Source organism: Sebastes fasciatus, chromosome 16 (genome assembly GCF_043250625.1).
Source record: "Sebastes fasciatus isolate fSebFas1 chromosome 16, fSebFas1.pri, whole genome shotgun sequence".
In the NCBI taxonomy this organism is placed as follows: Eukaryota; Metazoa; Chordata; class Actinopteri; order Perciformes; family Sebastidae; genus Sebastes; species Sebastes fasciatus.
Genome location: NC_133810.1, coordinates 23,243,281 through 23,265,741, shown reverse-complemented (window position 1 = coordinate 23,265,741; position 22,461 = coordinate 23,243,281). Strand labels below are relative to the sequence as shown.

Genomic DNA, 22,461 nt, shown 5'->3' with positions numbered 1-22,461 from the left:
AAGGTACATTTTGAGCAGATAACAAATATGCGATTAATTTGCAATTAATCGTGATCAACTATATGGACAATCATGCGATTAATCGCAATATTTGAATTGATTGACAGCCCTGAATTAAATACAATGAAATTGCTCCAAGAAATAAATGAGAAAATTCTGACCAACAAACAAAAGCCATATATATATAGCAGCATACTTTCATTGGAATCCATATTGATCACGCTGCATGCGTAATTTCTCAGCTGATTGTGTTAAATTGCCTCCCAGTGAAAAAAAGAAAAAAAAGGGTGGAAAAAAACACTAATTAGCAGCATTATCAGCATCTGATTTGTCTGGAATGCAAAGTGCAGCTGAGTTGGGATCTATTGTGTATGTTAGTTTTCTCCCAGGGCAGTGGAGACTATAGAGTGGATTGGAGAAGAGCGGAGAGGAGGGGCTGCTGTGCTGCTGCTGATGCTGCACCGAGCAGCTCCACTCACCTCCGACTGAATCTCGTCTCCACCTTTTTCATCTCGCAACTTGTCCCGCGTGAGGATGGACGCGTTTTCCCGCGGTCGGACCCGGTAGAGGAGGAGAAGTATCAGAAGAAATGCGGTCGGTTACCGTCAGTAACCGGAGTGTCTTTTGGGCGTCGGTGATGTTTGCGATTGGGTGACTGCAGAAATTTCCCCAACGCGTCGACAGACTGGTGCGCTCTTTGGAGAGGAAGAATGGACGCGTGAATGATCTCTCTCTCTCTCTCTCTCATGCAGAGGCGCAAATAAAACTGATTTATTTTAACTCCAAAACAGTAAATTGAGTCACAAAGTCGCTCAAGTGGAAATTGATTAATTGTTTATTTGGCTTGAGGAGGAATTCATGCGCCGATAAGCTCACAGGGGCCAATATGCCAGAATGGCTCCTCTACAGTATTTATTTCTCTGTGGACTCCTCTACACCCAAACCGACGGTAAGTTTACACACACATCTTTTAGTAAATGTTATGATGTATTTATATCTTCAGAACAGACACACTGGGCTCTGACCTGGAGCGTATAATTCGACCCATGGTCTGGTCAGTTCAAGTGCATCAAGAAGATAAACCCACATGATGTACAGTGGATTTGTTGTTCCTCTTCAATTTGTGTTTAAAATGATGAATATACCATGCCAATGCGCCATATTCTCGTTGCCTCATTCAGTCTAGATGTAAGATATTGTGCCAGACCAATTGCTTAATGGCTTACTGTACAGGGTGTAGACGAAAGTTGCTCATTTATTCATAAGGGCTGCCCTAATTGAACACATTTGTCACTGGAGTGCAATCTTTGGCAGCTTTAAAAAGTACCTGTATTATCTTTGAAATGTGTGCTAAGTGCACACTAAACTTTTTGTATTCCTGAAGGAAAAACAAAATAATTAATTTTGTTTTAATCAATATAACTCCCTATATGTCATATTGTTGTTGTATTGCACTTGTATAATCCTTCAAAAGTGTTGCAAACCTATAATTTATCAAACTGTGCTCACACTTTCTGTAATGGACTTCTCTTTGGTCATATTCTGTGTGGCCTATAATGCATAAGGTTTGCTCAGGCAGATGATGGAGCTATAACTGTATGTTCTGTCCCTGATATGTGCCATATATAGAGAAGATATGCTTGCTCATATTGTGTAAATTCACCCCTGACTGTTTGTGTCTAAACTACATGGACTTTACTGTATGTACAACTGCAGAGATGTATCTAAGCTTCTTGACAGGAGGCGTTGTGTGTTGTTTTACTACGTTGTCCCCTGTATAGCCCAGTATAACATAAATCTGTGTCAGTGGGGTAAATCAAGAGCAGGTGTGGATTTGGGTGGTTCCAGGACACCGGAGTTGCTGTGTCGCCAGTTTATTTGGTACATGTGTGCAGTGTAGAGCAAAAGCAATACAGCGGCTCTGCAGTTAATGCTACTGTATCTTTGTGAAAGCTAATAAGTGATCATTTTTGTTGACATCATTTCTGGGAAGCGTTGCTTGAACTCTAAAGTCATTTTGGAGGCTTTAATTTGTATTGGACTGCCACTGAAATATGTTTTTTTTATATTTTGACCACCCCATTTTACATACATTTATCAGCACGTCTGACACAGTCTCAACAAATACATTGCAAGCTTCACTAAAATAGCATTTATTGCAGCTTGTAATCGATTCTGCAGATATTGTAATAAACGGGTGACTCGGTGTACATTACAGCCTTTTTCGTTTTAGTATTTAAAATTCAAACATCTGTGAGAAGGAGGCACAAGTAATCCCAATTGTTGGTGTCTGACCGACTACGCCTGGGGCAATTCTGTAGGTAATCTGGGATTTATTAGAGAGGATAATGCTGCAGTCTGTGCACAATAACAATTTATATTACTGTGTGGCCATTTTGACGGGTTGTATCTGTCTATTTAAGTCTTTTATAAATGCCACTGATTTTGAATTCGCAGGGCTCGGCCTGACTTTGAGGTTGGTTGTAAGTCGGAATTGAGTTCCTCTGAACTCCACTGGTAGACAGACATCACCTCAGAGTGACTTTTGTGAGAGTGGTTCCTGCTTACAAGCCCTAACTTGTTCCTCCTGACCAGCTTTTTTTTCTGCCATGCCAGACCTTGAGTTTCAGCTTCAGCACCATGGACAGATCCCCATAAACAGACCCACTGTCGGAGAGAAAAAAAGACGACAAAGCTTGATGCTTAACAGCTTTAGGCAGTCCGAGGCTAAAAGAGAAGCCACATTTTGGCCATTTTTTAAATGTATCCATACCAAGAATCATTATTTATAATCTGAGCATTTGTCATCACACAACACAGTCTCACGGCAGTCCGTGAAATAGTCATGAAATTTAATCTATTTTATTCATATCATAGATTTTCTGCTCAGCACGACTTTCAAGAACATATTTTTTGTGGGCGGTTCAATGCTCGTGTCAATTTCCGTTCCAGTCTTTTCAAAATAAAACTACTTAGTTAGGTTTAGTAAAAGATTGACTTGGTAATATTTAGGCAACCAAACTACTAGGCTTAGGAAAAGATCGACTTGGTTAAGTTTAGGCAACACAACTACTTAGTTAGGTTTAGGAATAAATTGACTTGGTTAGGCTTAGGCCACAAAAGTACTTAGTTAGGTTTAGGAAAGGATCAACTTGGTTAGATTTAGCTAACAAAACTACTTAGTTAGGTTTAGGAATAGATTGATTTGGTTAGGCTTTGGCAACAAACTACTTAGTTAGGTTAAGGAATAGATCAACTTGGTTAGGCTTCGACAACAAAACTACTTAATTAGGTTTAGGAAAGATCGACTTCTTTAGGTTTAGGCAACAAAACTACTTAGTTAGATTTAGGAATAGATCGATTTGGTTAGGCTTTGGCAACAAACTACTTAGTTAGGTTGAGGAATAGATCGACTTGGTTAGGCTTCAGCAACAAAACTACTTAGTTAGGTTTAGGAAAAGAGTGTGGTTTGGGTTAAAATGACTCTGGAAGTGCTGTAAATTAAGTTTGGAAGTTACATGACAATAATTTAACTTTGACTTGTGGTTTTACCGTGGAAATGAACACCGGTCTCCTGGGCGAAAGTCATGATTATTTTGACCCACCCATCCACCCTGACCTCCTCTCTACACACCGTTCAGCCGCTCTCTATACTTCCTGCTTCACAATTACGTGGATTGCATACAAATTGATTTTGTGCTGATCATCATGAAAATAATGTGAAATTTACGTCTATGTTCATGAATCAATACATTCAATTTTGTGACTATTTCACGCACTGCTGTACGTCTGGGCTGACACACAGGACTATTCAGCTCTTAAAATGCCAATCAAGGAGTCATAAAGAAAAACAAAAAAACATCCATCCATCTATTCATTTCCTATCCCCACTTATTCATATTCAGGGTCATGGGGTGCTGGAGCACGCATTGAGCAGAAAGCAGGCAAACCCCCTGGATGGGTTGCCAGTCCATCACATTGCAAAACAGACTGACAGGACCCCGCTGGACCTGCTTGCTGCTAGTTTACAGTATACCAACCACTGAGACACCCACAACTTAAATCCTCTAATTTCAATTCTGTTGTCTGACAGCACAAGTCAAACTGTGCATTAGCCACAGTGGACGCTGGGTAATGGGACAACCAATTAGAAGAAGTCAGCAACCCGGGGACTGTGTTTGTTTGTGGCTCCACACAAATGTTACTTACCCAAGAAGCATTATGTATAGGTTTTTAAAAGCATGTTAAAAACATAATGTATCGCCTCAGTTTGGCGTGTCGGCGCCATGCTAATGGAATGCTTTCTGTCAACAAACCTCTTAACATTATAGACAGTCACATCAATTTTACTCACATTCGCAGCTTTATTTCGGTAGCCGTATAGCAGCCAGTCATCATGGTTGCCTTTGCAATTTGTAGGATTTGTCACCATCAAAGGCAAAAAAGACAAGAAGACCGTGTAACATCATTTTCATTTATTTATATCTTACTTATTTCTTCGCCTCGTGACAGTCCGAAAAGTCTCTTTTAGCGACTCAAAAATCACTTTCTAGGTTTGTTTTGCATGCACACGACGGAAATGGGAGACCTTTTAACACAGATATTCTAATGTGCTCATACACCATGAAACAGATGAGAGCTGGGATGCTGTCGTGTCTGTAAACAAACACAGTAGTGCCACTACATTTCCTCTGTGACATTTAGAGGTAGAATTTCAGAAAGGTGTTCACACGGCCAAATAAATGGAGAGCAGGGGTTGTTAACTGGGTTGCGGTTACACAAATGATGATGCTGCTCTTATCAGGATCGGTCTCATGACATTTGCTGAGGATCGGCTATCAAACACTCAGGTTAAAATCTAAATATTTATGCATGTTCGTATAATAATGTAGCCTTTAAGGAGGAATTGTACATTTTGTGTATCCATGCTATTACATTACAAAGTGAATAAAAATCCAATGTAGCAGCTGCTGTTCTACACCCACTGAGACAACATGTTTGATGATGTCAGTGTTTGATGGAACGTGTTAATGAAAAAGCTAATGAGATGTAATGACTCCTCAGCTCCTGTCTGTGAAAGTAAATATGGGAGCCTGAGTGTAGTAAGAAGCCAACACTAATCAACTTTCCTTTCAAGGACTGTAATGAAATTATACGTGGTTTTAGTCTACCAATCACATTTATGAATGTGTGTACACATCTAATGTTTCATGGTTAAAAAGCAGTGAAAATATAATGTTAGTGAGAGATTGGATTTATGTAGACCATTTATTAGGGCTGCCCCCTCCATCGATTAATCGATTAATCCGTCTTTATGGTCTTAGTCGACTAAGATTTCTGTAGATGATTAGTCGTTTGACTTATTTCTAAGAAACTTATGAGCACATCCCTGGTAAACGCAAGATTTAAAGTGTTGCTTTTGTGTGATTCTTTGTGGAGAAACACAGTTTTACAGATCTGTCGATTAAATCGACTAAATGATTAGGCGACAAAATCGTATTGTGTTATGCCGGGTACATGCTACATGAGAATCATGACGATTTTGGGCCCGAATCCCCCCTCCCGACAACTGTCAGCAAAGTCCCGATTTTTTGATGGTTCTTAAGATAATCTTTCCAGATATTTCTGTGGTGTGAGGTATGTTACATCCTCTGATCGGCTCGGAAGTCCATCCTGGCCACACTGATCTCAAATCGTAAACATTAAACATGTTCAATATTTACGATTGTATATCCTGTTGTGTGTGGGGAACCCCAAGGACAGCAGATGACGCAGTCACGTGGGAAAGAACGATAGCCAATTGAGAACCAAGCTAATGCAAGAGCTAATGCAAAACGCAAAGCATAAAGTAGTACTAAGATGGACCTCAGAAATGGAGTTCCAACGTGTTGATTTTTGGCCTATACTTCGGGAATTTTCAGTATAAAGTAGTGCAAAGACTAACCATCTGCCATGTTTGTTTACACTAAAGTCATGTTTGATTACAAGATATTTTGTGAGATTTCCATTTTTTTGTGTCCGGACTCTTGTTGTTCATTAATGGAATCTGTTAGTGGTGTGCTGCTTTTAACAATTTAACATGTCGTTATGTGTGGGGCCTCTCACATTTTGAATCACAGTTTCTCCACAAAAAATCACACAAAAGCATCACTTGACATCTTGTGTTTACCACAAATGTGATCATAATTGCCTTGGAAATAAGTCATTCAGCATGAAAAAAAGCATAAAAAATGACTAACTGACTAGAAATCTTTGTTGAATAAGAACAAAAGGACCGATTAATAGACTAATCGACTAAGAGAGGGCTGCCCTATTGTTTTGCCATGCTAACAGTTAACTTCATTTTCCCCCAAACATACTGCTGTTGCTGCTGCAGCAAAATTAAAATGCATTTTTTATGTGTATGTATTTACTATGACTATTTCTTTAATGGTAACTTTATACTCTCGTTTCTCCCTCCAGGGTCTCGTATCCGCCAGGAAGACTCCCCTCCCCGCATCGCGGAGCACCCCTCTGACCTCATTGTGTCCAAAGGGGAACCAGCCACTCTCAACTGCAAGGCCGAGGGCCGTCCGACCCCCACGGTGGAATGGTACAAAGACGGGGAGCGCGTCGAGACGGACCGCGACAACCCCCGCTCCCATCGCATGTTGCTGCCCAGCGGGTCCCTCTTCTTCCTGCGCATCATCCACGGCCGACGGAGCAAGCCCGACGACGGCAGCTACGTGTGCGTGGCCCGGAACTATCTGGGAGAGGCCGTAAGCCGGAACGCATCTCTAGAAGTAGCACGTAAGTCTTGAGTTTTCATCTTATCCCTGTGGGCACAAAGGTACTGCCCTGGTCAAGGGGAATCTCAGTGTTGCATGGCAAGAAAATGGAAAAATTGCAGTATGTATTGAGGTTGGTAACCTTTTGTGGAAATGTGAAAAGTGTTAATGTTGAATCTGAAAAAGGTAGAGTATATGTTAAATTAAGCATATCATTTTGGTGCTGAGAGATCCGTATATGAGATCGCCATCCGTCATAATATGAGCAACGTCACCTTTCCACCTACAAGTGTGTGTAGCCGTGTGCATAACATGTGTGCGCATATGTGTGCGAATATGTTTTCCAGACTGCTAGTGAGACCTGTTTGGATGACCTGTTTGGGTAATGTATGGGCAGAGCTGTGAATCGCTCCAGGGAGGGAGAGAAGGATTTTAACCTAGCTAACTCTCTCTCTCTTTCCCTCCCTGTTTGGATTTGGAAAGATGCAGCCTGCTCCCAGCCAGTTCTCTCCCTGTGTGGGAGCGAGAGAGAGGACGCTCTGGGCTATTCACATTTCCATTATGTGCTAAACTGAGCTGATTTCTTGCCATGAACGAGATGCACACACGCTCGGACGCACACGCAGATATACATGCATCATGCACACACACACACACACACACACACACACACAAACACCCACACTGTCTCCCCTGCTCTCTGTTTCTCGCTCTCGTAGAGGTGGTAACACACAAGGAGCAAACAGGGAATTCCAGGCAAACATTATCTTTAGGGCTGCAACGATCATTTTCATTGTCTATTAATCTTACGATCATTTTCTCGATTAGTCCGACTGTTGTTTGGTCTAAAAATGGTGAAAAATGTTGATCAGCGTTTCCTAAAGCCCAAGATGACGTCCTCAAATGTTTTGTTTTTGTCCACTACTCAAAGATATTAAGCTTACTGTCATTGAGGAGTAAAGATACCGGAAAGTATTCATATTTAAGAAGCTGGAATCAGAGAATTTTTACTTTTGTTTTCTTAAAAAATGACTCACAGCAATTAATTGATTATCAAAATAGTTGGCGATTAATTTAATAGTTGACAAATAATCGATTAACCGTTGCAGTTATAATGCCTTTTGATTTTGAATTTATACAACATTCGCCTGCCCAATCATTTCTATACACATGCAGGGTCTGGAATTTTAACCCGCCACCCACCAAATGCAAGTAAATTGTTGGCAGTGGCGGATGAAATCGCCAGGCCATACGTCACTTTTGCAGGCAGGGAAAATGCTGGGGATGGGAACAGAGAATCGGTTCCTAGTTGTTTGATTCCTTGGCATCTCATGCCTCCGTGACTATTGATTCCTCTGTATTAATGCTTTCTGATTGTTACGTATGCACAATGATGCATACGCACGCTGTAACATTCAGTTTGTTTGTGACCGGAGCCACGGCAGAGAGAAAAAAAAGCGTTCAAAAGCATGGCGCTGCTAAACCTGAGGGACGCACCCTATTTTTTCCCCGATAATGCTACATTGTGAACAACAAATCTGTGTTGAAATCAACAGGAGGAGAGCTAGTAACGTTACCTGTTAGAAGCTGTTAAATTACGTAGCTACTAATGTTAACGGAGGTTCCATTGAGTCCATTATGGTGCGTTCAAGCTCTGTTCAGTTAAAATGAGTATTGGGCAAAGGTAAATCCTAATTTTATCATGATGTTTTCAAATGTAATCTCGTAAAATTAAGTTTCTGGCAAGAAACTTTTAATAAATCCATTTGTTTGAATGAGATGTTTTCCCAGCAATATAAAATAGATATTAGAGAGGGACTTATGACCTGTTTAACTTCCTAACATTAACACTAGCTCTAAGCAGCTTATAATACATAATTAAAACTACTGATGCCAACGTTTTTTAATCAAAGCAAATATTTAAATAAAAATACAATCATGTATTTCCTAATCATTTGAATTGTGTTTTTACGCAAATAAGCACTATAAATGACAATAGCAAAGTACAATACAGTGCTGTGTACAGTATCCTTCTACCCCCGAAAAATAGGGCTCCCAGAAAGCTACGGTGTAATTCGAACTCTGGAATTTGTATATTATGTTGTTTTGTGTAAAATATATCGAACATTGAATGATCTAAAATGTTATTCTTTCATTTAGCGCATAGATTTAAAAAGTGGCAGATAAAATTTCTGAGTGGCAAACAAAAAAATATACTTGCCGACCCTGTACACATGCCTGTTTTGAATCATAAAACATGGAAGTTGTTGGACTTAATGACTTGACTATGATGTATCCTGTAGTTTGTTGTAATAAGAATCGGAAGGAACTCTTCCCATCAGAGTTATGGTCTTAACGGTGCTCTTGTGGCTTTTGTGGATTTGTCTCCCACTTGGCTTTGTGGGCAAATCATGAAATAGGAACGGAAAAAAAAAAGAAAGAAGAAAAAAAACTGAGATAAGAGCCCTGAACCTAATAGCGACTCAGTCAGAGACGTTATCTGAGATCTTTGTGTCGTTTTGTGCGCCACATCCTCTCTTTGTCTTATTGCCTTTTTCCACATTAGACACTTGTATTCCTATTGTCTTCCTTTACCGGTGCTGTTTCCTCTCCTTTCTCTCAAATCAATAGTGGTCCTGGAAATACTAATGCTTAAGGAAATGCTGGGTAAACGGGAATGTGTGTCTGTGTGTGTCAGGATATGGCTTGTACGTATAACATGAGACATTGTGGTGTTTGATATTGTACTATCTATAAGCTACTATAACAGTATCCCTGTCTTTACATCTTGAACAGCACTGTTGTATTTTAAGACAGTGACTAACTGTCCCTCATAAAGAAACCAGAGACCCAAAACTGTCGTTATAGTGTCAGGAGACAAATGTTACAGCCGCTCCGCTGATTCCCTTGACTGAATAGAGGCCGACTTTATGAACACAATGACTGTGTCAAAGTGATTTTGCGGGGATTTTCTGGTTCTCCCTTAAATACAATAAAGCTCATTTGTATTTTTGCAGCTCAAACGGGCATTCTGAATTCATTTTCCAAGTTAATTGTCACATTCATTGTAAGTGTAGGAGCTGCAATTATTATTGACAAATCGTTTTTTTTTTCCCCTATTGTTGGAGTTGGAGAGAGGTACGCTACTTATGTATCAGCAATACATATGGATGGTGAAATAAACAAACACAATGTATTGTTGCAAATAACAAGTACCAAACAAACAGGAACTAAATCTAAATCTGAGGAATATGGCTTTCCTTTTCATTCCAAAGCAGCTCTCTTATGAGTCTTGAATGATGTATTGTAGAATATTGAATTCTTATTGAAGCCTTGTTTAGATCTCTTTGTGAATTTGTATGGATTTTGCTATATTTATGGGGAAAGTAGTACCATCTTAGTACTTGCACAGTGGAGTGCACCTCACACTTCAATAAGTCTCTGTTGTCCATAGTTATCATAAAATCACAAATTAATCACACGGTTTTTATCTGTTCAAAATAAACCCTAAAGGGAGATTTGTCAAGTATTTAATACTGTTATCAACATGGGAGTGGGAAAATATGCTTGCTTTATGCAAATGTATGTATATATTTATTATTGGAAATCAATTAACAACACAAAACAATGACACATACTGTCCAGAAACCCTCACAGGTACTGCATTTAGCTTAAAAAATATGCTCAAATCATAACATGGCAAACTGCAGCCCAACAGGCAACAACAGCTGTCAGTGTGTCAGTGTGCTGACTTGACTATGACTTACCCAAAACCGCAAGTGATTATCATAAAGTGGGCATGTTTGTAAAGGGGAGACTCGTCGGTACCCATAGAAGCCATTTTCATTCACATATCTTGAGGTCAGAGGTCAAGGGACCCCTTTGAAAATGATCATGCCAGTTTTCCCTCGCCAAAATTTAGCGTAAGTTTGGACCGTCATTTAGCTTCCTTTACGACAATCTAGTTTGACATGGTATCAATGGATTCCTTAGGTTTTCTAGTATCATATGATACCAGTATCTTCACTCTACCTTTAAAACCCCTACAACATAAAAACTGCAAGTTTGCGTTAAAGAAATTAGTGGCGTTGAAACGAATTTGCATCAATGCAAACATTAATATTATGTTAACTTGGACAGCCCTACTATTAACCTCTTAACGATCCGCCGGCCTGCTGCCTATTCTGTTTTCAGAGATTATATCAGGCTCAGTCTTCAAGCAATAGTGAATATACTGGTATCATATGACAGTAGAACCATGTCATAGCTTGTCGGAAAGAATGCTAAATAAAGCTCCAAAGCCAGCAAAATTTAGCCGGGAAAAACTGGCATGGCCAATTTTCAAAGGGGTCCCTTGACCTTTAACCTCAAGATATGTGAATGAACAGAGTAAAATCTGTATCTTATTAGATAAAGCAGATGTTGACAAACGGCATAATTTGCAGTTGAAAAAAGGTAATAAATGGCAATATATCTTATCGCAAAATGTTTAAAATCGCAATAAGATTGTATTGTGACTCAAGTATCGTGATAATTAATAATAATCTGGTGATTCCCACTCTTATCGACTACTGTGGGATTTTCAGTTGTCCGATTGTGAGGTCTCCTTTAAAGCTGGGTGGCAAGATAATGACTGTGTAGGCTTTGCAATTTAGTAGTCAAATTTAAATACCACTTGCATTGGGTTGTTTTCTAACCCCATATATTTAGATCTTCAGTTCCTAGTTGTAGAAGCTACACGCTCACAACTTTACCCACAAATGATTATTTCAGTCATGTTTCCCAGATGAAATAACAGACACTAACCTATTTTGTTGTCTCCTCTTGCGCAGACAATGTCAATAGGTTTATTTTTTTTCTGGAGCGTCTCTTACATAAAAAAAAAACAGTATGTCCAAGGCAGCCTCTAGTCCTCTTTGTGTAATTCAGAACAACATGGCTATAGGGATGCATACTGGCATGGCTCCTTCAGGGGCTGCAGTGCTACTGCCAGTGTTGCTGCAGCCAAAGTTGTCATGCAATGCTGCGGGTGGGAGCGAGCGGGTAGATGAAAGTGCTGTGGGTGTGCTCTGACAGCGAGCCTGGCTCAAAACGGTCTGCTTCCTTAGAGTCCACACACATCCTGAAATTTTCTAATGGGCTGTAGCTTTGTATCTCAACCAGTGGCTTAGAAAATGTAGCTTAACTTGAGGGGGGTGCTGCTCCCCTGGGCACATTTGTGCTGAACAAGCTCAATTTTGGAGGTTCGTCATGCATTTTATGAGCTTCAGTCTGACATGAAATTTGAAGGGGCATTATTCATTCCATGTGATGCAAAACACTTCAGCTGTTTAAGATGGTAGCAAAGCTTGAAATATGTAAATGATGTAGATATGCCAGAAATCTACATCTGGCAGCAGCCTGGCAAAAACAAATAATATACCTCATGACAGCTGTTTGTCTTATAAATTAACCAAACCTTGCTTAAAAAACAAACAAATACTTATTTCTACACAGTTTTTTTTCCATACATGTTGCACAGTAGAGCTCATGACAAATAATCAATAGACAGTAAGATAGCAAAATCACTTTGTATGTCTTATGTTGTATTGATTTTCTAAATGGACTGTGAGTAAAATGGCAAAAGCAGAAAACGCCTAAAAAGCAAAATGATAGTTTTCCTTACATTTGAAGAAACAATTTATGTTTTCCTCACCCTGTATCAACTCCCTCTTTTGTTTGCTTTATTATCCATTAACACATTTGAAAGTGTTTGCCCTTTCAGACTTGTTTCTTACAGTTATGCTTGTTCCTCCTGTGCCTCTGACTTCTGGCTCACTTCAATACAACTGTGATGCCCATTAAAGAGGACCTGTTATGCATATGTTCAGGTGCATATGTATTTTGGGTTTCTACTAGAGCATGCTTACATGCTTTAATGTAAAAAAAGCAAACACTTTATTTTTCTTATACCGGCTGTGCTGCAGCACCTCTTTTCACCGTTGTACTGAAACGCTGTGTTTGAGCTCATCCCCCGAGAAAAGCCCAGTCTGCTCTGATTGGTCAGCTGGCCCACTCTGTTTTGATTGGTAAACCAAACCAAACTCTTCGGACTCCGCTCCAGCTCCGCTCTAACTAGCTTTGTTTGAGGACGTGCCAAACTAGTCACTAGGCAGGTATTATGTACGTGTTACTTGGTGACATCACATTACAGAAGAAAAAGGCGTGACTTCCAGCAAGAAGTTTCAGGCAGTTTAGGAGCAGAGGCAACCTCTGGGTCTGAAAAGTGAAGCCAAAGCGGGAGTGCCTTAAACTTGCATTCTTTCTAATAGCCAGCAGGGGGCGACTCCTCTGGTTGCAAAAAGAAGTCTGATTGTATAGAAGTCTATGAGAAAATGACCCTACTTTTCACTTGATTTATTACCTCAGTAAAATTTTGTAAACATGAGTTTATGGTCTCAATCGCAAGTTTGAAGTCTTCTTCATTACAGCATGATATTCATTTAGTAAATTATGGTCCCATTTAGAGTCAAATAGACAATAACGCAGGCAGCACAAAAGCATAATAGGTCCTCTTAAAGACAGTATGACCATACTGCAAGATTATTTCATTTTTGCTATGTATTGAAGCACACTGTGGATATTTTCCAGAATGGTGGTTTTACAGGGGAAGTGCTTTGTACATTGAGCATGTATCTTTCTTCAGTTGAAAATGACTGAAACTAACCCCGAATTCTCAACTATGTTTTTCTCCCGATTTGAAATATGAAAGCCAAAAATAAGACCCTGGAGAGTGGCATATTTGATCCAAGGCCGGTAAGGGAACATTCACTGCTTCAGCCGAAAAAAACATCACTGTGGCACAAACCTGGAGTATTCTCACCCTTGTTGAAATTCTATTTCCTGTACCGTTGGGTGCATATTTGACACAAATGATAACATCAGCCATTTCCCAGAAAAAAATCAGGCCATGTCTGTTTATTATTAGACGGTCGTGCATTTTTTTTGCTTGATAAACAAGACTCATTGTGTTTCTCGTACCGTTGCAGCATGTCACTTGTTTCTCACATCCAAGTGTGTAATTTTAATAATCGACCGTCACCTGCTGTCAATGTGTACAATCACACATGGCCCACCACCGAGCCAGCTTTTCACATCTTCAGTCTTGTTTTATTCAGACGCTGCAGCTGAGCGCTGCAGCTGAGCGCTACTTCAGAGCGCCGTCAACAAACAACTGTGCGACCTCCAGGCCACCAGTGGACTGGCACTAATCATCAGAGTGAGTGGCTGTTGATGGAATTAGAACAGCTCCCACAAACTATTAAGAAGGGGACAGAAAGACGTAAACAGCGATGTGTTGAAGGGAGGTGTGGGTGGAAGGGCGACGGATGCAAGGGTGTTCATTAGCACAAAACTCAAGAGCAAGACGAGTCCCCCTCTGTTTGACTGGGCTAAGTGAATTAGCCAGACAGTCATCAATTATATCCTCCCAGTTACAGGCGGCCAACAAACTGATCAGCCGCGATGCTAGATAAATCTACTGCCTGCATTGTTTTTTAGCACACTGTGGTGATTATTTTGATGAGTGATTAAACAAACCGGACATTTATTTGAAGTTTTAGTAGAATGAGTAGAAGTAATGCTTGAGATTCATTCTTTGAGGTAAAGTTGTGGACTGTAGGGCAGGGCGATAGGCCTATGGGCACAATTTTCTATCCAGATATAAGTCATTTCATATCTCGATAATGATATATAGCATGTTTTCTGGTAATTCAATAAATAAATGGTTGTGCTGCTCAGTAACGTTCCAAACTTACGCAACATGTGATACTGGCTTGTCAGGAATGAGGTTAAATAACACTCCAAACGTATGCTAAATTTTGGTGAGGAAAAAGCGGCATGGCCATTTTCATAGGGGTCCCTTGAATTCTGACCTCAAGATATGTGAATGAAAATGGGTTCTATGGGTACCCACGAGGCTTCCCTTTACAGATATGCCAACTTTATGGTAAACCCATACAGTTTGGGTCAAGTCATAGTCAAGTCAGCACACTGACAGCTATTGTTACCTGTGGGGCTTGAGTTTGTCATGTTATGATTTGAGCATATTTTTTATGCTAAATGCAGTGCCTGTGAGGGTTTCTGGACAATATTTGTCATTGTTTTGTGTTGATAATTGATTTGCAGTAATAAATATATACATACATACATACATAAAGTAAGTATATTGCCCTCTCCCATGTTGATAAGAGTATTAAATACTTGACAAATCTCCCTTTAAGGTACATTTTGAAAAAATAAAATATGTGCGAATAATTGTGAACACAAATGGAAAATCATGCAATTAATCAGGATTGACAGCCCTAATAAATAGTGTATATGAAATACTTTATTTATTAATATTTATTTTCTCATGTTATTAAAAACTTAAGTACAAAATGATCAAATTTTCTGAGAAATTTGAGTTAGTATATGCATGTTATTATCAATTTAGACGACATAATTGTGTATTATTGTGTGATAAATTATCATATTGATTCACGGTAATCCATCAGACAGACATGGCCATGCTGCTGGCATAGCTGAAAATATAAGCATGGCTAAATACCAATAGGGTAAATTAAATAATGAAATATGTTTTTGTTTGTTTTGTTTTGGCTTTTGTAATTAGGGTGAACTAACCCTTTAAGGCTGATTATTCATAGGAGAGAGTGTATAAAGCGCTCTGACTTTTTTGTGCGGCCGTTCTGAGCGCTTTTACTAGTTGAAAATCTCTGAACTTGTCAGAAAGGCGCTGGTATGGTCACTGACGCACCTTTTCAAGCAATCCTCCGGTTGGTGCTCATGGTAAACAGGCAATGTCAAACAAACAGATAGTAGCCCAAATAGATAATGAAGTATGAGTTAGAGTGGTGATACAGATATTGTTGTCATAGAAACAAAACCCACGCGCAGCGGGAGCGCTTTTTTGATGAAGCGCTGGGATGGAACGCTCCCCAGCGCCCTGCGGGTGCTTTTCTGCCAGGGGAAAACGCTATATGGACACACGCCCTAACAGGGTTCTGGCTACTGAAATTGATATGATGCGATCAGCTAGATTGTTTCACTAGAGACGACTCACCACACATCACTCTGATCCTTCTGAACTGCAAAAACACAAAACATTCTAACATAGTAGAATGTTAGAGAGTTTTTTTTTCATAAAAGGAATCTTCTGCCAGATTTCCCTGAGTTTTATTTTGACCTTTGGCCAACTTACCAACAAAATTAATGTTATTTAGTTACAACTGCAGGCAACATTTCTCACTTCAATTTTCAAAGGTCACCTCCAGCTAAAAATGAATGTCTGCTACTTGAATATTTTTGGCATTCCAAAATGTTGCTGTTTCCTAATAAGAAAGAGAACACGCAGAAATACACAACATTTAGAATCAGTTAGTTAACTAATTAGATTAGTTAGCAAGACCAGAGAGACCAGGAGCCTGTTTCACCAAATTTGCAATATTCAAGCAGTGATTGGCAACATGGAATTGTTTCCCCTCTCTCATTTTCACGTTTCACTAATCAAAACAAACAGCATAATTATGGCCCATGCGTGAGCATGTGAGAGTCCTGTAGCACTCTCAAATTTATCTGTAATTTGCGAGACTGCGATCTCTGAGAAGCAGTGCTCTCAAATTAATTTTGCGAAACGGGCCAGGGGAACCAACAGCTGATCACTCATGCCAATTGATATGAGTATCTTGGAGTCACCAATTCCATTTCTTTTGAAATGTGTGAAGAAACTTTAACATTTGAAGTGGCAGTAGGCAGAATATTTTTGGCATCATTGGGCAAAAATTCCATAATAACCATTCAGCATATTGTAATTCAAGTGTTATGAGAGATAACTAGACTTCTGCACTTCCTCATGGCTCTATTTTCAGGCTTTAAAAAATCTAGCCTGTTACGGGAGACTTTGACCAATTACAGGTCATTTCAGACACAGAGCGTTCCTTTCGCCTGTTTATTCAACGGAGGCAGCTGTCAATCACTCACAAACTCCGATCAAATGGTCAAATTAGGCAGCGCTGATCAAATACAAATGAATATTCTGTTCCTTTAATGCCTATATCTCACATAAAATGTTTTTAGAAACATTTCTTAGTGTACTGTTTAGCTGTAAAATGAAAAAGTTTGCTCTGGCTAGTGGGCAGTGCTTGGTATTTCCTCAACTGATCTCAACATGGCTGCCGGGTCACAAACTTTTTCATTTTACAGCTAACCAGTAGACTACAAGATGTTTCTGAAAACATTTGAAGCGAAAAATAGGCATTAACATAACAGAATATTGATTCATATTTGATCAGCGTTGCCTAGTTTGACCGTTTGATCGGAGTTCGCGAGTGATTGACAGCTGCTCAGAGACGGCAAGGCTCCAGCTCGGCTCTGATAGGTTGTTTTCCTCCGGTCTGTAGTTCTTGCAGATAACGGACGACACAGAAGCACTTTTTTTTTTTTTTTCAGATTTTTTTTTCACTATTGTCAGGATTTAGTGACTGTTTTATAAAAATAACTTTTTTTAATCGTATTTGCTACAATCTTTCTTACTGCTGCTTTAAGTAACTTTAGGAAGAACACATCAACTCTTAAGCCAAGATATTTGTATTTCGTGTACTGCTATAAAAACCAGTCAACACTTCTACTCACCATATGCAAAAAATACCCATGCGGGGGTTATTTACATTATACAAATTTGACCCTCAGCTTGTGTTGTGTCTTGTCCCTGTTGAGAAATCATTTGCGTCCTCATTCCCTGCTTCCTTGTCACTGTGCTCCCTTCAGTGACGGGCATTCCTTTGAGCCATTCGGCGCCGCAGACTATGCAGTAAACAACATTAGCCTAATTGGCATAATTTGAGAGTCAAAGCCTTGCTTTCTCCAGGCATGAAATAGTGTTCCCTCCCAAAGTGCATCACATGGAAGGAATCATTTCCCACCTCCATATTTGCGCTTTAAAACTGGCACACACCACGTGCGTAGTGGGATTAGACAGTGTTTGTGTTTGGTCAGGCCTGGGCTCTGGTCGGGGTTTTTGATGTGATACCAGAAATGAGGTTATGGTCAGCCATTAATATTATTAAGCACCTCGTTAGCGCTAGTGGTGAGATTCAAGAAAATGTAGCACACACCACTTACAGTAAGGTTCAGTAGGGTTTCTATTGGACGGAAACTCTCTGGTGTTTTTGAAAGTGGCAAGTTGCCATCAATCATGCATTTCACTCTTACCCATTGACAGCATCCAAAGTTGGTGCCTGCCAACCCTGTGTGTTCCCAGGCAGATTGTCAATGTTTTCTGTGAGTAGATAGGTTGGCCACATTGCACCATCTGTTGCCAGTCCAACAGCCCCCCTGTGTGCTTATCCCCTGTTTGCCTTCCTCTGCCTTGCTCTCGTTAAGCTGGTACAGAGTACAGAGTTTTGTGAACCCAGATGATCAGAACTGATCTTTCTCAGCTGTCGAGGTGTTGAGGATAAGTTTTTGCTTTCATTATTTTCTTTCTGCCTTCACCATAGTTATCTTCATATTATAAAATGATATAATATGTACATGCTTGAATTAAAGCTAGGGTTGGTAATGTTGAGAGTAATAGTAAGAGTAACTAGTAAGAGTACTCTAGATATTAATGAACCTCCTGCGAGCGGTTGCTGGAAATCATTGTTCGCATGATCGTGTGTTAATCGATCTAAGATAAAAAAACATAATTACAAGGGCATTCATTATTTTTGCAACAGAAACCTAACACTTCTGTCTTGCGGAAAGTAACAAAACTATTAAAACGCCTTTGCTATGGATGTGCCCATAACAATTAGCATATCTCAAAAACTAAAAAAATAACTTATGGAGTCTTAAGAAATATTTTGTTCATGTTTATACATTTAGAAATATTTAGATCAGTATGTTTTGTGTGTTTATTTTGTAAAATTTGATGAAAAAACATGTCCAATTTTTTTTTATTTTTTTTTATTTATGGCACAACTTAATTTATTCTATAATAATTATAAGTATTATAGTTTATTGACTGACACAACCTGCTAGATTAGGTTGTACAGATTTTAGGGATATGAAGCATTTGAAGATACTCTAAGAAATTACATCACAATAAGCAAAAATACCAATGCAGGCGGACAAAGCAGGGTTCAAAGGGTTAAAAATGATCAAACAGAAAAGCTCAATCCAGTGTTGCCAACTCTTTTCCAATGAAAGTAACTAGCAGCACTACCTCCAAAAGTCCCTAAATCTAAAGAGAAAGTCGCCAACACTGACAGTCCGTCCCTTTAGGCCTCCCTCCAAAGCCACTCCCCCAAAATGTTCATAATGAACGTAAACAACAAACATGACTATTGGTAGTACTCACAGCTGTCAAGCTAACAGCTTGTAGAATGAAATGATTGGACAGGCTTATTACAGTCCTGCTACAGCCACAAATACCGGATTTCTTTATTTTTTTTGTCAGAGCTTTTGATTTATTGATTGCTGTCGGGATGTAATGAGAATTTCAACCAATATACCAACAAACTTTTTGAAGAAAATTACCAACCCTAGCTTTAAGTTTAATATCTTAATTGCCTCATAATTTGGACATTATGACGCAACAGAAAAAAACAATTACGTGTTGTCTTCTCATGTGTTCTGTTCTGGTCAGTGTATTCTGATAAACCAAATACACTGTGGGGGAAAATCACTCTGCAGTTTCACTAAAAGCTGAATAACGGTTATACTCTGTGTGACATTGTCCCTTTGAGCCAAATCTGTGATATTTGAGATGTTGCTATAAAATATTGGGACATATCTTTCTTCTAAGATTTATGGGGATTCAATCAGTGGTATCTGATATAGTGAACACATTGAAGGAGCTTCCATCTTCTTTTGAAAGGTGTATTGGGATGAACATTATCATGTTCTATGCTCTGAATGACATGTATCTAGTTGGACTTGTGATAAAAGAGCTACCATTCAAGTACAGCCAGAACTAAGATATGTAAAGCTGTCAATATACCTACAAGAGTATGATTCTTTAAAAGCCTTAGCACACTGGAAACAAATCCTTTTCTACCCTAAATCTCTTAACCCAATCACACTGAGGCATCTTTTTTTGCAGTGGTGGCATCTTGCTGTTGCTGGGCAGCACATAATCCGCTATCGGTGACTTGTGTGCCAGCGAGCCGCACATAACTATTTACAGCTAAGGCAATCGAAAACACAGCAGTAACCGAAAGACAAATCTAAAAATGTACCCGAAGGTTCAAATGCCCCTCTAATGTTCCTCTTAGCTTGATGTGGGTTGTTTATGTCGTGGCAAGTTCTGTCCGTTTAATCAGATACTAGCTCCGGGTGGTCAGTAATAAGCACTACTAGCCTTTTTTTTCCTCCAGTACTGTTGTTGACAGTGCAGTGGAGAAGGACACCCCCTGAGCTCTTACGATTAGGCGGCAGAGAAAAAGCTTAAGAGCATTTATCTGTTCAGAGTTGAACTTTTTCCAACTCGGGGCACTTAGAGTCTCACAAAACCCACGAGAAACCCACAGAATGCTTCAAACGCGTTAAAGGCTTTGAAATTAATGAGAAAAATGCACTGTCCGGTATTAAAAACATGGGGACTCCATGATTTATGAAAAATGACAGTCATAAGGCCTCATTCTTTACAGGTCAGCATGTTGTATTCACAGTATCCTGCTATAATGTAGTGCAGTGGTTCCCCACTTATTTCCCTTGAAGCCCCCCCTAATTGCATATGTGTGTACGTCTGATGTCATCATTTAAAAAAAAAAAAAAAAAGATTCAGTGTATTAAATGAGTTAGTCTTTTTTATTAAATCAACTTTCAAATCAGTTTTCTCAACATAAAGTGATGATGTCTTGACTGATTCACCAAGTGATTGCCGTGATTGTAACGACTTAATTAATTTACTATAGTATTGTTAGAGTCTAAATAGATTTTTTGTGATATATTGTGGTTACATAAATTTAATTTATGGTCCTGTTAGATTGCTGCTAGATTCCCCCGTTAATACATGTGCGTGTCTGCTTTTGAGTGTGGCAAGCGGGAGAAAATGTTGTTTTTGAAAGGCTGAATGGCAAAAATGATGGATTGAAGCAGAATATTTTGTTAGATAAAAACATGTTGTGACTTTTGGAAATTATTATATCTGTCTTTTTTCAATAACTGTTGACTTCTGGACTTTTCAACACTCTGGAGTTGTTGGAAATGTTTGGATCACACGAGTCGGGAACAATCCAATGTTGCCACTACTGGAATCTAATTCTACAAATAGTAGCATAATAGTGTAATACTGATAATATTAGTGTAGCCTAATCTTTATCTGCAACTGTGCACAAATACCAGATTTAAACATAATGTTGCCAACTAAGTAGCAAAAATCTTTTAAAATTGTTTTATATACATACTTTTGTATTAATTATCCAGTAATTGTGTTATTATGATTTTGGTTATATATGTGCAAATTTAATTTTGACAACCACAGAGCAGACAAATTGTGGCGCACCCCCTGTGATTTTTGACGCCCTCCCTAAGGGGGGCCCTGACCCCAGGTTTGGAACCACTGATGTAGTGTATTGGGTTGAATATTAACATGACGGATGGGAATTTTGCAAGCTGTTTGCTGCCTGTGTTTTCACTCTGATTCATTTGCAACTCTGTCTGCCACGATGAGGAAAATGTTAGTTGTCTGGACCTAGGACAGTGGGTTGTTGCTTTCAATGAGGTCACACATGAAGTAAAATGTACATAATGATAATGTACAGCTGATTACCATCTGTGTTCTCATCCAGTTAGAGTAGTGCAGTAGAATCCCATTGGACTATTTACATTTCGTGCATACTTGCTGTAATTGCTGTCCAGTGCAGTGGTTGATTATAATGGCATATTTGCCTGTAATACGGCTGATGAAATGACCATACGACCTTTTTGAATAGCTCAACATGTCTCATCATTTGTTATTTAGTCTTTGTGTCAGTGTAAGACAATAATAAAACAATACCAACATATAGGAGATGTATTTTCCTCTGTTGAAGGTGGCCTTACGCTTACAACAGTGCAGATGTAGAGGTGGCCAGAGCAGCCAAGTGGAACTAATTTATGCATATTTTTTGGCTGAGGACAGTGAGATAAGGGGCTAGCATCTGGTGCTAACTGGACCATGCTCACTCCTTGGAGGTCTGTGCATTGCGAGGTTCGGTAAGTTAGCTAAGGGCTAGCATCTGGTGTTAATTGGGCCATGCAAACACCTTTAAGAGCTCTGGTGCACTTTCTTACAGTCGGTTGGAAGAAACATATGCCTGGTGCGAGGAGGCACACTAACTGCATTTACTGTGTTGCAGCTTGTTGTTGCTCTCTAATTCTCTTCAGAAACAGCCATTCAAGATACAATTCAACATGTTACATGCTTTTCTGTGTTTTCCAAATTCTGTGCCACTTTATTTATTGATCTAATAGTTGAAAACAGCTTCTTAAATGTGAATATTTTCTGGTTTCTTTACTCTTCTATGACGGTAAATTGAATCTCTTCGAGTTGTGGACAAAACAAGACATTTTAGGACGTCATTTTGGGCTTTGGGAAACTTTGATCGACATTTTTCACCATTTTCTCACATTTTATAGACCAAAGAACCAATCAATTATGGAGAAAATAATCAACAAATGAATCAACAATGAA

The 22,461-nt window shown here is 39.3% G+C and overlaps 1 protein-coding gene across 1 annotated transcript in view; it reads left to right on the top strand.

Moving 5' to 3' along the window:
- The first annotated feature begins 415 nt into the window (after positions 1–415).
- LOC141752901 (roundabout homolog 2-like) overlaps positions 416–22,461 on the top strand; it is a 112,806-nt gene continuing 90,760 nt past the window's right edge. Inside the window, exons 1-2 of the mRNA XM_074611155.1 lie at positions 416–949; positions 6,463–6,789. Coding sequence (XP_074467256.1) covers positions 895–949; positions 6,463–6,789 — 382 coding nt within the window. The 5' untranslated portion in view covers positions 416–894. The remainder of the gene's footprint in view (positions 950–6,462; positions 6,790–22,461) is intronic.